At 35.6% G+C, this 17,171-nt stretch overlaps 2 protein-coding genes across 4 annotated transcripts in view; both read left to right on the top strand.

Annotated features, from left to right (window-relative positions):
• Positions 1–3,885, top strand: part of tead1a (TEA domain family member 1a) — a 36,571-nt gene extending 32,686 nt beyond the window's left edge. For all 3 annotated transcript variants that reach the window (XM_026202257.1, XM_026202259.1, XM_026202260.1), the window contains 3 exons: positions 488–628; positions 1,837–1,989; positions 2,116–3,885. In XM_026202257.1, coding sequence (XP_026058042.1) covers positions 488–628; positions 1,837–1,989; positions 2,116–2,229 — 408 coding nt within the window. In that variant the 3' untranslated portion in view covers positions 2,230–3,885. The remainder of the gene's footprint in view (positions 1–487; positions 629–1,836; positions 1,990–2,115) is intronic.
• Positions 3,886–6,420: 2,535 nt separating this feature from the next.
• rassf10a (Ras association domain family member 10a) lies at positions 6,421–10,310 on the top strand. The gene has a single exon (XM_026202256.1). It carries the CDS (start codon positions 6,776–6,778, stop codon positions 8,084–8,086), a length of 1,311 nt encoding a protein of 436 aa, XP_026058041.1. The 5' UTR covers positions 6,421–6,775; the 3' UTR covers positions 8,087–10,310.
• Positions 10,311–17,171: the final 6,861 nt, after the last annotated feature.

The following is a 17,171-nucleotide window of genomic DNA, read 5'->3' as shown; positions in this document are numbered from 1 at the left end:
ACTCTCACTACCCTCTTGCATTAAAGACTAGTTTTGGAAGGTGGCCTGCTTTATCTTTTACTAATGGGTGTTTTTAGGACAGCAAGCAGGATACAGGGTTTTTATCTCTTGATTTCTATGCAATAATCATATTTTATAGCCTCGAAATCTCTGAGACTGCAAAAAAAATAATTCTATCAGTCTCTGATGATGCACGTAATGTTTTAAAATTAACTTGCAAAAAAGTTCAATTTAATGCAAGTGTAAAAGAAAAAAGTGATTGCATGTGTGTGTGGTCTTGATGAATATGACAGGAGGCTGTATAGTACCCACAGAGTTTACCGTTCACATGAAGCACCTTTTATTTATTAGCATCTGACAAATGACGCATTTATTTACCCAACTGTATGCAAACCCTGGGGTGGGATTGAACACATTTGCTTTTGTCAGTGTGTTCTCTCCTTCTGTTTATTCATTGTCACTGAGCTTTTCTCTGGTGTGTCCTCAGGCCGACCTCAACTGTAACATCCTGGAGGATTCTGGGGCTTTTTATGGCGTAACCAGTCAGTACGAGAGCTCCGAGAACATGACCATTACCTGCTCCACAAAGGTCTGCTCCTTCGGGAAACAAGTGGTTGAAAAAGTTGAGGTGAGGAGACAATAAATGATATGACAAATATGATAAATTAATATGATAAATAAATAAGTTAAATAAAGCTTCAGTTTAAAAAAAATTTCATAAACATCAAAATGTTGTCATATCAATACACACACACAGACACGTTTTTCTCACTTATTTTATGGCAGATTACTATTATTTTAATTTCTTTTTAATTGTATTACATTTACCTCTCATTTAATATTGTATTTGTTACATTGCAATATTTAGTGTTCCTGTAGCTCAACTGGTAGAGCATTGCGTTAGCTAGCAAGCAAGCAAGCGAAAGGTTGGGGGTTCGATTCCCGGGAACACATGATAGGTAAAAATTGATAGCCTGAATGCACTGTAAGTCGCTAGATAAAAGTGTCTGCTAAATGCATAAATTTAATTTAAAATCATCATAATTGAACATTTAAAATATACTGTTTACTTTTACATCTTCTACATTTTAATATTTAAAATCATCATAATTGAACATTTAAAATTGACCTTTCATTTTTACATCTAATATATTGTATTATTTAAAGTCATACAATTAAAATGAAATTTTATGTATATCTTTAATACTGTACTATTTAAAAATCATATTAGTAATTTTTATTGGTGTATGCGTAATTTTGCATAAATGTAATTTAAAAATTAATTTAATACATTAAGCATGCGTTATAAAATTGTATATAATTTTAATTTAATTTTATATCATTTGAAATCAATAAACCACATGATATGAATTTACTACGTAATATAATTTTTTATATAATATATTAAACATTTTGGGTACATTTGTAGCAATAGTATGGATCAAAATTAAAAAAAAATTTAATGCCCAGAATCTTTATTAAGTAAAGAAGATATCTTGTAAATTTTCTACTGTATATATTTATAAAAACTTAATTTTGTATTAGTTATATGCATTGCTAATTAAGTAATTAAGTATGAATTTTGATATTTAATATAATTCAAATTAATTTTATATAATAAAATGATTAAACCACACAATTTTAATATTGTTATACCAGTTTATATTATTTGAATGATATATATATATATATATATATATATATATATATATATATATATATATATATATATATATATATATATATATATATATAATGTAATTGTGTAATTTATTAATTGTATTTAATTAGATACAGTATGTATTATTATTATTTTATTTTTGTCTCTTCTGGTAGACGGAGTATGCACGTTTTGAGAACGGCCGCTTTGTGTACAAGATAAACCGGTCTCCCATGTGTGAATACATGATCAACTTTATCCATAAGCTCAAGCACCTGCCTGAGAAGTACATGATGAACAGCGTTCTAGAAAACTTCACCATCCTATTGGTAGGTCCTACGATTCCCATGTGTTTCTAAATGTGCATGCGTAAATATGACTATGTACTGGGTGTCAAATGTGATCTTGTGTTTTGCCGATTGCTAAAAGCATCAAATGCTGCACTGTCCCCGCAGGTAGTGACGAACAGGGAGACTCAAGAGACCCTACTGTGCATAGCCTGTGTGTTCGAGGTCTCCAACAGCGAGCACGGCGCTCAGCATCACATCTACAGACTGGTCAAAGACTGAAGCTCCTCGACTCTCACCAGTAACACTACGACCCACAGAGAACAGTGGACACTTTATATTCACTGAGGCTTTTAGGCTGCACAGCTGATGACCGCCAAAAGCAGCAAAGCCCAACAGACTAAGAAAAGCCTTTGAATGACTCACGAGCTGGTTTTAAGTGGCTGTGCCTCTGTCAGTCCCACCCAGAAGGCTTTTGTCGCGTTTTGGAGTGAGGACTGGAATGAATAATTACATTATAATTAGTGTATCTCTTGTGTTTTGGTGTTTATTTTTCATTAACCTGTTCGTGGTGGGTGAAACGGTACGGTTTTGTTACTTTGTTCAGATGTCTGTTTAACTTGGTTGATGTTTTAAACCAACATTAATGTGTTTTTGAAAGAGCATTGCTTATATGAAAACGTATTGTCATAGTACATGAAAGCTTTTTTCAGTTTTTATTATACTGTTTTTAACCTTTTATTCTCACACTGAATTGCATTTCAAATACTTCGCCCCTGGTATTTTTTGACCTTTAGTGGATCTAACTTTAATGAAGAGCATAAAAAGGTACTGTATTATTTATGTGGAACTACCTGCCTTACACTGCACACGGGCTGTTCCAGTGTGACCTACAGTTATGTATAGTAAACACTAGGAAAAAGATCATTTTCTTATAGGAAACTTTAAAAACAGCAACAAAATGCAACCCTTAATTAGTGAATTTTCTTTGCATTTAAAGCTGAAGTATGTAATTTTTTATTTTTCTGTTTGGAATCCTATCCCAGCTTAATGTGCAGACTCGTCTAAACACTCACTCGACCAATGGCGTGAGTTGTGGGCGGGGCTATCCGTTGTTGGCAACTGTATTTATTTTTGAAATTTCGTTAGGTGGCGCTATTGGCGCAAAAGTAACGAACTTCAGCTTTTTAGAAACGAACGCGTTATTTCTGCTCATATAATAACAGTCTACACAAGAAAGGGAATTTACATAGCAAAATCACCAAAGCACATCGTGCCTTAGTGTTTATCATCGCAGACATCGTCTATTTGTGAGTAAAAGTGGGCTATTTTGTCTCACTTTTTTTTCTATCCAGTCTAAGCAAAGTAGGTCACATCTTTCTCTTGTACACCAAATAAACACATTCTATCACTTCTGTTCATGCCGAGTGAAAGCTACAGGTATTTAAAGTGCCTTTTGTGTGTTTTTCCAACTAAGAAAATTGACACCAAAAAAAAACAAACAAAGCGAGTCAAATTTGGATTCTATCACCGTAATGGCCTTTGACATTTTAAAAAAGCGGGGAGGAAAAAAAAAGTTAAAACTGATAGAAAAGTATTATTGCTCTCTCATTTTAATGGAAGGATATTTTAATTTTAGTAGGAATCGGGAATTTCATATCCAGCGTGAGAAAGCAGTTTGTTATGGTGTCATTTATATTGAGGAACACAAAGGCATCACGTGACTTTAATTAAACTGATGAGTGACAGTCCAGTGTTTAAAGAACCTCGTTATTCTGGATTAAATGACTCCTGAATCTGAATCAAACTGTCGATCTCAGTCTCATTTACCACACAAGATTGTGTTTTGTTAGTTTTTATTGTCAGCCATGTTTTACACGTTTTGCAGAGTATCTGTTAGTAAAAAAAGGCATTAAAAGAGAACACTAATGTATTTGATGCAGTTATTGTCTGTTTTCACTAAGAACACTTTGTCTGGGGAGCACTGAAACGATGAGTTTGGTAGCGTTTTTAAGAGGTAACGTTAGACTCGTGTCAGATAATTGTTTTCAGTTGTGTATATTATCCTTGAGGGGATGAAAATGAAAAAAAATAAATTTTAGTGTTTGTACTGCAAACGGTTTTGCTTAGTTTCTCTACTTTTTTTCCTGAACTTAGTAATTAGTAGCATATTTGTTGTTTTTGAGAATCATATTTTACCACTATGAATGACATGTGGCCTGTTTTCATGGAGTCTGCTGTAAAAAAGAAAGAAAGAAAAAGGAATATATGTAATGTTTTTTTACAACCACTAGGTGGCAGTACATTGTAAATAATGACACGCCAAGTCAAGTCACTTTTATTTATATAGCGCTTTAAAACAAAACCGATTGTGTCAAAGCAACTAAACAACATTAAATAGGAAAACAGTGTGTCAGTAATGCAAGATGACAGTTAAAGGCAGTTCTTCATTGTATTCAGAGATGTCATCACCCAGCCCAGTTCAGTTTAAATAGCATCTTTGCAATCATTTGCAATCAAGTCAACGATATCACTGTAAATGAAGTGTCCCCACCCTGTTTTTCGCACTCACGTTATTCAGTTTTACAAAATAGAATTTGTTACAAATTAAATTAACATGATTATATACAATATAAATAATCAAATATACAATATATATAATTATTTATTATAATTATAAATGTAATTTTTTTATTATTATTATTAACATATTATTACTGAATTATAACAATATTACTATTGCTACTACTACTAAGTGAAATAGTAGTAGTAGTAGTAATAGTATTAATATTGTTATTGTTATTATTATATATATTATACTCTGTATTTGTCACTGAACGTTGAGCGCTGGAACAGCTAAAGAACAAATTCAATGATATGGTTGATAGTTCATTGATGGCAAGTAATATATTCTATATTATCTTGTCTAAATGAATTACAACAGTTAATAATAATAATCAATGGTTTTAAATGCTACAACTGAATTTAGGTATCACAATGTTATAATTCATTTTTCATTCATTTTCCATTTTCCTATATTACATTTAACATTAATATTAAATTGTTTCAGTTAAATTATTACTGACAGGCACTTTAAATCTTGTCTATATGTATAATTAATGTGTGTACATATATATATATATATATACACATATACACATATACATATATACAGATTATTATTATTATTATTATCAGTAGACATACAGTTTGTCGACAGGTCTATAGCACAACAGAACTCTTGATATAATCCTGAGGGTTTATATCACCAGGAAAGTTGTCTTTTGCCTTCTGTCTTCTCTGGGGATATTACAGTCTAAATCCACACTGACCAATGGGAAATCTGAACATGCGGTTATGCACAGCTGGACAAAACCAGTGTTGTGATTTACATTATAGTCACTGACCTTTCTCAGACTAATAATGATAAAGCTCCCTCTAGTGAAGTACTTCACAGGCTTAGGCCTACAGTACGGTCTAAAGCCCATATTCTGTCAAATGTACATTATGTCATCAGAGAACTAGTAACACCAATAATATTAACAAAGATTATGGTTATATAATGTTTCATGTGGACCAGGGTATTTTGTGTCATGTTGTTTTCTCACTGGGGCAAGTCGTCATTTGGTGGTATTGCCGGCCCGAGATTTGTGTGTGTGTTTTTGTGTGTGTGTGTGCACTTTAGATGGGTTAAATGCAGAGCACGAATTCTGAGTATGGTCAGCATACTTGGCTGATTGTCACGTCAAATTTGTTTTAAATGTTAGACATTAATGCAGTTTAATAACAAGGGATTCCCAAATGTTTCAGCCAGCCAAACCTCTTTGACCTGAATATTTACATGAAAAGAGATTTGAAGATAATATTTAAATAATTCAACAACACATTCAGTGTTCACAATTGGTCAAACTAAGACAAACTAAGAAAATGTCAACATTTTTAGTGCTTTATTTAGATTTTGAAGTTAAAATTTTTATGATAATAATTATTAGCTTTCAATTCTCTTATATTGGTTAATGACATGCAGGTAAACTAATATGTTTTTTTTTTTTAGCAAGGGTTTTATTTTTATTTTTTTCATTTTTGTGATGTAATCATTAGTCTTTTTCTCTGAATGTTGTTAATTGCATGCATGTAAACTAATAAAATAGCAACATTTATATCCAGAGTTTTGTATTCTCTTTATTTTTAATGAATAGATTTATTTATTAATTTAGGCTACTTATTTACATTTTTATTAAACAATTATTAGCTTTTTGTAAACTTAAATGATGTTTAAGGGGTTGATGAGCCCCAGTTTCTTAAACTTTTAATTACATTACTTGTTAGTCAAAACAAAGTTTCAGCATTTTTGTGTTAGTTTTACAGTGTTGGGTGTTTCAGAATTGCTTTGTGATTCATCGCTGAAACGTCTGTATAGGTGGTTTAATAGCAGATTCCATTGTGACAACCTACCTATTACAGTAGTGTGACAACATGCCCCATTATTGGTCAACATATGTTCAGTGAAATATTCAGATGCATTTTTCTTACACAGAAATGCTTTCAAAAATAATGGGATGGATGAGGTAAAAAGTGACGACCAGTCCATAGATTTATCCGAGTGCATTATCAATATAATGAGTGAAGTTGGAGTTTAATGTCACGTGATGTTGGGAGTCGGTGGGCGGTGCCTGCACGCTCAGAAACACGCTGCTGTAGTTTAGAGACAAACACAACTCTCAGCGCGCGGCGGAGACTCGTCTGTCTGAGTTTTCCCGCGTGTAGCATTTGATCAATGTTAGAGTGCAAGGTAAACCCGGTTTCGTGGACCTCGATGTGAGTTATCATGGAACAAGGGGAGAGCAAAATCTCGGTGTGGGTATGCCGGGAGGAGAAGCTGGTGTCCGGACTGTCCAGACGCACCACCTGCGCGGATGTAGTGAAAGTGCTGTTGGAGGACCAGAGCTTCCAGAAAGGCGCGATGCTCACCGGTCCTCCACAGTCGTACTGTATCGTGGAGAAATGGAGGGGTTATGAGCGGATTCTGCCGAATAAAACCAAAATCCTGCGGCTGTGGAGCGCCTGGGGCGATGAGCAGGAGAACGTGCGCTTCGTTCTGGTCAGGAGCGACGCGTCGCTGCCCAACAGCGGACCGAGGAGCGCCGAGGCGCGGGTCGTGCTCAGCAAAGAGAGCCCTTGCCCTACCAGAGCCACCATGCAGATTTCACACGACAAACAGCGGAGGATTGTGCGGAAGGCTTTTAGAAAGTTGGACAAAATTAATCAGAAGAAAGAGGAGGCTTCTCCAAAAGACAAACCATCTGCGGACAAAATGGAAACGCTCGTCCATCTCATTATTTCGCAGGATCATACTATCCGACAGCAGCTACAGCGAATAAAAGAGCTGGATAATGAAATCGAGAGGTATGAATCGAAAGTTCACTTTGACAGAATGAAAGTACACGGCGTAAACTACGTGCAAGACACTTATTTGCTCGAGGAAGGCTTGGATAGCGATTCCAGCGCGCATCCGGACGCGTCCTTTGCGCAGTTTGAGGAATACGCGTCACGCTGCGACCAAGTCATTCAACTTCAGGAGGAACTGACCGAGAGGGAGGCTCTGATGGAGATACTTACAGGGGAAATACAAGAAGAACTCAACCACAGGTGGATGAGACGGCGACAGGAGGAGCTTTCCAGCAAAGACGCGGAGAGCAGTGGAGAAGAAACGGCTCTCAAGGTGACCCCGGTCCCAGTTGCGCCGGACCTCCTAACAGACAATGACCTCCAGTTAGACGAGGAGAGGATCAAAACACAACTGGATACGAGTTTATACATCGGGCTGCGCTTGAACACCGATCTGGAGACGGTGAAGAGCGACTTGGATATGAGTCAGGAGCTTCTGGACGCGAAAGAAAAGGAGTTGAGGGAATTACTCGAAAAGGTTCACAGATTCGACGAGATGGAAGAGAAACAGGCGGAAGACAGCAAAGATGAGGGAGAAACCGAACAACTGCCTTCAGTAGACAATGTTTGGGTAGAGCAGGCGAGGGGACTGTCCAAAACATGCACCCATGATGATGACTCGGACACTGGGTTGAGTTCAATGCACAGCCAGGACTCGGATAACGCACCTGTTTGCGAGTCTCTTGTGTAACAAGACGATTTAGAATCATTCACTTCGACGCGAACTCAGGGACATTTCGCCTCTATTGATTCATGAATCTTCTCTCTTTATAAGAGAGGAGCGCATGTAAATTATACCAGACTAGTGTTATGATAGCCTCGCTATGTAATTGCCTCACTCATACACACGGAGAATAGATTGTAAGGTGCAGCTTTCCAAATCATAACTAATTAACCAATGCATAGCCTGAGATGTCCACTGTGTGCTGACTTATGTTGCAGTACAAACAGTATGTATTTGTTTTTCTGTAGCCTTGTGTGAAAAGCTAGCATTAGAGTTTTGTGGGGTTTTATTTCTTCCCAAATGTTATATAACATCTAATTTCCCCTTCTGGGAAAACAAAACAGAACCAACGACTCATCCTGCACTATACTGATTTTTATCTAATCAGACATTCTTTAGAATAAGCAAATAAAACATCATTGGAATTCGTAGTTGATGCATCTGAAGCCTATTGGCTTTTAAAAAATAAAAACATGAGCCTTTCAATATGCCCCACCCACAATTCCGTTTTAACAGGAAATACAGAGGAAGAAATCTGACCAGTGCAGCTGTAGCTATGGCACAAACATGAACTATGATTTGCTAGTCAGTTGCAGGTGGTGTTATGGGGCGGGGCATTCTGACTCTATAGAGCATGTAATTGGACAAAAATCTGTGTAGTGCGGGATGAGTCATCAGTGTTTTTGGGCAGTTTAACCAGAAGAAAATTATTCAAAAACTTATTTTTTTCAACGTTGAGCATATAGAATTCCTATGGACTAAAACCCACAAAACACTAATTTTGATTTAATAGGGTCTTGAGAATTATTTATTGAACAGCATTTAGGCGGATCAAATATCTGCATTGAGCAAATATGTGCTAATCACTTCAATGTTCACCAGCTGACTAATTAGAACAATCCACTAACAGCTTTTACTCTAGGAATCAATTTGCATAACAAGAAAACATCCTTTGCTGTGGGAACTGAAGTTGTGGGAATCAAGAGGTGCGTGCGACACGCTGCTGTTTATTCATACTTCTGAGGAGCTGATGCGTGAATCCCTGTTTGCTCACGGTTTTGACTTCAACAAGACAGCTCCAATTAAACCAAATGTAGTGTCTTCTAGACACACTGGAATTTACTGTTAAGTCATTTCTGCTTTTTTTTCCCCCTCTTTATACACATTTTTATTTTTAGTCACGAGGGACCTCTAGGATCAAATAATAATTTTGTCATTGACTCATCTTATACAGTACATATGATTTCTCTATTGCAACTAATAGCGAAATTATCAAGTGGAATGTTTTTGAATGCTGTTGTAGCATTTCATCAACTTCAGAATCAAACTTGAAAATTAAGTTTAGTACAAATGCATTATAAAACAGTAATATACTCATGTAAAACATGCCAGAAACGTTCATTTTGCTTCAGTATGACCTCAGCATCATAACCAATATAGAGTTTCTTAAGTTTAGAAAGGGCATCCGTCCAACGCAATGCAGCAGAGTCACCGAGTTCAGGGATTCTGTGCTGTATGAAGAGGATTTAAGAGTTAAGCCTAAAATGTGATGTTTTAAAACAGAGGAGGAAAAGGGAAAGAACCGCCCTCACACTTCATTCTCAATTTAGTTTTAAGAGATGAATTATGACATTTGGAAAAGCCCTAATATGTCAGCTCACAGATAAAAGAGGCAATTGTACAAAAAAAAGAGCATTTTTAAATTTTAATAATATAAACATCAAATTAATGTTGCAAGAAGTCCTCTGTTTTTGCTCTATGATTTATGCTCTAAAATAGAGCAGTTTATTTAATAATGTTGCTGATAAATAATTAGCCATTTAAAATGAGGCAAATCCATCAGAAGTGGTATAAAAGGGGAAAATGCTGGGTCTGGCAGCAGTGAGTTCTGTGATTAAAGTCGAAGAGGAGGAGGAGGAGGGGGACAGATGATAAAGCGCCATTAATCTGGATTGGATTGAACCATTTCAAATAAACAACAGCTCTGACGGGTTTGGAAGAGATTCAAGAACAGCTGGACGAGCAGGAAAGCACAGCGTGCCAATGTGGGACAAACAGCGGCAACACAACCTTCAGGATTAAACTTGGAATCGCAAGAACTGCTATATTGTACAAATGTAGATCTGATGTTTGCCATTATTTATTGTCCTGTTTGTCTGTGTAAAATAAAAGCAGGGGATTGTGACGATAACCCAGCGTGTTTATGAGTTCAGAGCCGACGCAGGCTCATTAATCGAGATCCCCATACAGTTTTGGCAGGATCAGAGATGTGTCATTCCAAAAAAAGTCCTTTAAGCACTTGAAGTTATGTCTCACAACAACGAGATAGTAATACAAGACAGTTCATTTCGAAGGGGCACATTCAATAACTGCTGTCATTCATGACAGGAAGTAATGCGTGAATGAGTGACACATGAAAAAAATGCCTCAAAGGCATTTTTTTCAAATAACAAAAAGCGTGTCAATTTTGGACTTAGCATCAAATTATTGTGTGGAATGAGCTGTAATTGTTGTCTTGGATTTATCTTAGATTACCACAGCGTAACAAATAAATTTGAACCTCTCAGGCTAGAATGAAGCTACCGTTGTTAGCAGTATGTAGCATTTAACAAAGAAAAACAGGCTATGCAGCTTTTATCGTAAGGAATGATAATTTGGTTTTTCTTGATAAGGAACTAGGTTTCCAAAGAAACGATTACAAACAAACAAAACACTTTTTTTTTCCATCCTCCTTTGATATATATATATATATATATACATACAGTATATACTGTATATATACAGTGTTTAGAGAGATAGATAGATAGATAGATAGATAGATAGATAGATAGATAGATAGATAGATAGATAGATAGATAGATAGATAGATGATAGATAGATAGATGGATAAATGGATAAGATGCCTTGCTAAGCATGTGAGACTTCTTTCAAAAACCATATAAAATCTTACCAACCCCAAATTTTTTACACATTAATGTAGGCCTATATATATATTAAATGTTTTTTATATTAAATCAGTGAGCAACATGCATGTCTTTGATTATGTAAGATAAACACTAAAAGTGTTTTCCCACCCTTTACCACATCTGGGAAGGTGAATTCCTGCTTTTCCATGATATTCAGTCTGTGGTGAAGCAGCACTAACAGGTTTCAGTCATAATGTCAGCTGATGAACTTGTTATATATTCAGCAGTTGGGAATGAAGCACTGTTCAATTAACACAGAGCTGCTGAGTATATTACAGCTCCCAGGTGCACAGACACACACAGGTGCACACACCTGCCTGGGACAATCTCAGCAAAAAAAATACTAGTCAAATTATAAACATGTTTGTATGGAAAAGGTGTCATGAGTGCATGTTAGGAAAATGAGCCAAGAAGCTCTCTCTCTCTCTCTCTCTACAGTATATATATATGCAATATAGAAAGGTTCTGAGAGCGCACACAAGTGTCGAACTATATTATCTAAAAAATGGGATGGATGTTTCATAATACACAGAGTGAAATGCTCTGTAATTGCTACGACACAAATGCACGTGCACATGCAGATTGAGCACTGAAATCCCTCTGAGACATTAAATGCCCTCATGTGACTCGTACAAGAAGATTATAAATAATAGCTTCCTCGGGCAATGCCTCAAGAGAAGATTAAGATCGGCTGGTAGCGAAATTTAGTTCAATTCAACACAGATGGTATGGTGAAAATACTAAAGCTAGCAAAGAATCTGGCGATAATTTATTTCCACCTGTTCTGCCATGTGATATTTTAATTTATTTTATTTTTACATTACTTGGCACTGTATCAGGACTTATTTCTGCTCAGATTATTCTTGGAACCCTTTTGTAAAAAAAAAAAAAAATAATTATACTAGAGAAAAATAATATAACAGAAATAGAAAAAAAAGAAAAATAAGGGATAACCTGATGTTTTTAACTGAGTTTGAATGTGAGAATAGATGGTTGGAGGAGGGATGTGTAGTGACGAGGTAGTCCACAATACTGTGTTTATTTCTCTGAATTTAACAGCAGTGATTTACAGTAAAGGAATGTGGGTTTGTAATAAGGATTACTCATTTACAAAAGGTAAACTCATCTGGCCTGTTGCCTTGACCCCAGTGACAGCCAAAAACAAACCCAGTTGACGAGGAAACAAGTTTTGGCACATACACAATGTTTCCTCAGAACGCGGGTTCTACCTCACTGCATTTTAATTATCGTTCTATGTAAAAATGTGTTATTTATGGAAACACATTTCCGTCAAGCAATGAAAATGAACTGAAAGGGAACTTCTGATTTTATCTCTCTACTGACTTTTTAATCACAATTCTGGATTTCTTAGAACTTAGATTCTTTTTTTAAATGAAAATCAGAAATGCAAGATAAGAACTGAGAATTGTGGGAAAAAAATTCACAATTATCTTTTTATAGTTTATTCCAAAGCGGAAACAAAACGATATAGAATTGCGAGATTACTTAGAATTCAGTAAAAATAATAAATAAATACAAGTAAAAAAAGTGAGATATAAACTTGAAATTGCGAGATTTATTTTCTCAGCAAAGTCCAAACTGTAAAGGTAAAATGCTGTAATTTGTTGTTTTATTTTATTAGTTAGTTATTTAAATTCCATGGCTTCTGTTGTTATTAGCCTATTGTTGATGTTGCAGGGCAATGAAACGACAACTTTTTGTACAAAGTTGAACTACTTTTAACTTGAGCATGTTTATTGTGACTCTTCCTGTGTTTCCCAGAGTACCTGTGCTTGGCGCTGAACTCTGTCTGCACCACAGTAACCGTCTCAAATCGAAAACACACAGGGTGGAGGAACACTCAAGGGGCATTGAACAGGTTTTCAGCAGAACAAGTTGGGGCACTTGCTCCAGAGAAAAGAAAAACGAATTTGCTTCCACTTTACCTGTCAACAATTGTAATCTCCAATCAGGGTCAATAATGTTAGCCTGTATGCGACCTGGTGGCAAATAACCATAAAGCAAACATACTTAATTGTATACTTAACAGGACTAAAGTCTGTGATTCTTAGGACTGTTTTACATGGCATGCATTGACATCTGGTCAAAAACTAGAGGAAGGACAATTATGGTTTTTGAATTTCATATCAATTAAAAAATTATGGTTGCTTATGCATTCTTCATCTGACCCTGAGGAGAAACAAATTAGTGCATGCTGACAGATGATGCGTTTATTGTTTTCAGAACTACTCACAACCTGGATCACAACTAATTGTACTTCTGAACCCATGAACAAAGTACTATGATATAGTTCATGGAAATGAAGAGATTAGCATGATAAATCCAGTCAGGTGACATTCTCTGTCTGGAGAAACAAAATCTTCTCTTCTTTTTCTCGGGCTGAAGATGCATGAGTGGGACAAAATGAACGCGCCGGATGCTCATTTTAACACTCAAACATCCCATAATCTGAATCTCAGGAAGCAGATGGCTTTTCGCCCTTTCCTGTAGAATGGTTCCCAAATGCATTGACGAAATGAGAGGAACAGAAATGAAGCAGGAGTGTGTGTGTGCAAGTTATTCAGAAAGTGAAAACCAGAAAGTCGGTCTCTTGTTACACCTAGTTTTCCCTTCTTTTATTCCAAGAAACCTGCAGAATCACAAGGTCATTTAGGAGAAAAGAAACTGTCAAACAACAGATTGTTTTCTTTGTTGTAATGCGTTTAAATGTTCAAATGCCTTTTATGTTTATATTTTGTATCCCAAATCCACTTTTCTATCATAAATACATTTATTTACATTTAAAACTGATAAACAGTGAAATAGATGGATTATAACTTTACATTACATATCTATAACTGTCTCATAACAATTTTGCCACTATTTTGTTTTTAAGAGAGAGAGAGAAAAAAACTTGTAAAAAAATACTAAAGATAAAGATGGATATTACTTGTAAACAGTATTTTTATTGTATGTCATTTTCAATCAAGCTGTAATTTGATCAAAATTATGCAAAACACAATTGTAATTGACTGTATTCAGAATACATGAAATATTAGCCGTGAAATGGAAGTCATCATGGTTGTATAATTATTGGGTAAACTTCTGTTCTTTCTTTTTTTTTCTTCTTTTTTTTTTTGCATTCTCACTTGCTTCAATAGCAATAGGAGAAATTACTTTCTATTAGTTTCCAAAAGAGCAAAATATATGGGGAGATGGTCTATGAAATGGGTCCATTAGCTTTAGCAAGACAAAATGAGTCACTTATTTTATTGTAATAATGCTGGAAATGGCACTGTGTAACTTGAAAACAGAGGAAGGTAAGACTCAATGAAACACTGCCAAAGCCTAAGAGATGGCCTTCCTTCAGGGGGCGGAGCTCTGAGTAAGAAGTGGTCAATAATTAAGCCCCATAGCTTTTAAACACGACCCAGGCAGATGTTAACGTGTTTCTAACGCCACTTCTGAGAACAGCAGGGAGACAAATTACATCCTGGCCTATGATGTCCTTTTAGGACAGATCCGAGACCAGCTTTCAACTGTCCCGACCCAAACCAGTACATGAAAACTGCCATTTGACGTAATAAAAGCACGTACTGTATAAACACAACATAGCGTGTTTGCCTGAAGGTATCTGCTTTAAACAGGTCGAATATATACACTTCAAATCCCGTTAGGCCTTCGGGTGTAAAACCAAATGACCTGGAAACCTCGGGAAACTGGATCATATTGGTATGAGTCAGAATTAAAGGGATATTCCACCCAAAAATGAAACTTTGCCATTATTTACTCACGCTCATATCATTCCAAACCTGATTGAGTTTCTTTCTTATATAGAACAGAAAGTAAAGAAGATATTTTGAAGAAAGTTGGGAACCAAACGGTTTATAATTCCACAGACTTCCAGAAAATATTATGAAAGTCAATGGAATCTGAAACCATTCTGTTACAAATATTGTATGAATTTCAGATCCCACTCACTTCCATAATATTTTTTGTCTATACTATGTTGGTAACTGAATGGTGTTGGGTCCCATTAACTTAAAAAATAAAACACTTAAAATAAGAGAACTCAGGATAGATATCACTTTTTGAAACGTTTTTTGGGTCTTCCACAGTATGGACAAAAAAAATACTACGGAAGTCAGTGGGATTTAAAACTTTGGTTACCAACATTCTTTAAAATATCTTCCTTGTTTTCCACAGATTTGGGGGTAAATTATCTGTTTAAACTCACTGTAAATTATTTTTCTGGTGGCTTTCATTTTCATTTAAGCAAACCAAGATACAAGATCAAACCATGGACCAAAGCAGATTTTAGTTTTCCCACACATTGTCATTAGAAAACAATATCTTTAATGGGTTTCTCGTGATGAAATGTAAATACTGCGTCACATTAACAAGTGCATTAGAGAGAGGAGGAAGGGGATGTTTCTCAAATACAAACAAAGCTGACCTCTGTGCACAGGCAGGTTTTCCTTCCAGCTTTGATCCTGAACTAGGATCATGGAGGTTCACTCAAAGCATTCCTAGACTTAATAGGTCACTACACTAATAGATTATGTGGAGATGGGTTGACACAGGTATGCAGGATCATTCTGGGACGGTGACACACTCAGAGGGGCCTCTTACACCTGCAGTGTGTATAGATCGAATTTCTTATTACAGCAAATGTATTCCTACATTCTTGAAAAAAACCTTTTCCTCATACATATTAATAAGAGGTGTGCGCTATACTGATATGCATGATTGACCGCTGGAAATGTGTTAACACAGAGATTTTTGATCATCTCGATCACGGTTACACGCTAATATGACGTTGTTATGCTATGAAAACGTATCATTTGCACGTGTATTTAAGCATTATGGTTTAAAAACAACTGATTTTAAGCAGTTGAAATGCAATCTGCAGCAAAAGAGAACTCTTTTTGCTGTATGTGGGCACACTGAGAGACTGTTTGTGAGTGCTATCAGAGATGTGCGTGCACATAAAAACATTGCTTATAGAGCTTGGGAGTATTAAACAGAGTAATTTTCGCTGCTTTATAGGCTTTAAATGGTTAAATACACAAGTTTGTGTGTCAAAATGCCTGTTAATGCCAAGTATCCTCTTGACAGTAACAGTATACTGGATCCGGGTAGCTCTTAAAGTGACAGCAGTCTAATATTCCTGCTATCTGTCATTCTTGTTAATCAAACAACAAAAGAGAAAACCTTTTACTGCTCTTTTGTAAATTAAATAAGAAAAATACATAATTTACAGAGTGAAGAATATGCAATGTTTTACACATTTGATTACTTTATCCAATGTATGTAGCATTTATTTATTGGTTCTACTGTAGTAGTTTTTTTTTTTTTTTTTCATAACTTGTAAGCTATTCTTATTTAATGGCTGTTTTTAATTTTTTGGCTAGTTTTTTTGTGATTTTAACACTGATGATAAGAACTGTGACATTTCTATGGTATCATAAAATATGGTAACAAAGACCTTATTTAAAGCACAAATACATTTATAATTACAAAAGACTTCCATTTCAAATAAATGCTGTTCTTTTCGATTTTCTATTCATTAAAGAATCCTGAAAACATTTTTTTTCCTTGAGTACTACCAATTATAACTGATCAATCAGTCATTTGCAGTGATTCATTGAATTATAGTTATTTCCCTAATTAACTATAAGAATACCATTTGTCTTTTATCCAGATTAGTTTTTTCATCAGATCAAGGTTTGTAATGAGATTCATCTAAGAGCTGACTGAGCTTGGTAAATGCTTAGAAGTCTTTATTGAGGAATTTTCAAAAATCATTATGATGAAAATTAATTGGAAAAAATACTTCTAGAATCAACACAGCTTAAAAAAAAAAGTGTCCAGTTACACCCTAGCAATCCCACAGCAGGCATCCACACCATCCTAACAACCTCCTAAAACACAGCAGGAACCACCTAGCAGTCACTTACAACCTCACAAACACTTAACTCAGAACACCCTAGCAACCATCCAGAACACTATAATCACACAACAGTACATTAGAAACTCCCACAACACCTCAGCAACTGCAGAGCGATCACCTGGAAACCACCTAC

Source organism: Carassius auratus, chromosome 25, assembly GCF_003368295.1.
Source record: "Carassius auratus strain Wakin chromosome 25, ASM336829v1, whole genome shotgun sequence".
Classification (NCBI taxonomy): Eukaryota; Metazoa; Chordata; class Actinopteri; order Cypriniformes; family Cyprinidae; genus Carassius; species Carassius auratus.
The sequence above is the reverse complement of the archived record's forward strand: the minus strand, read 5'-3'. Positions and strand labels throughout refer to the sequence as shown.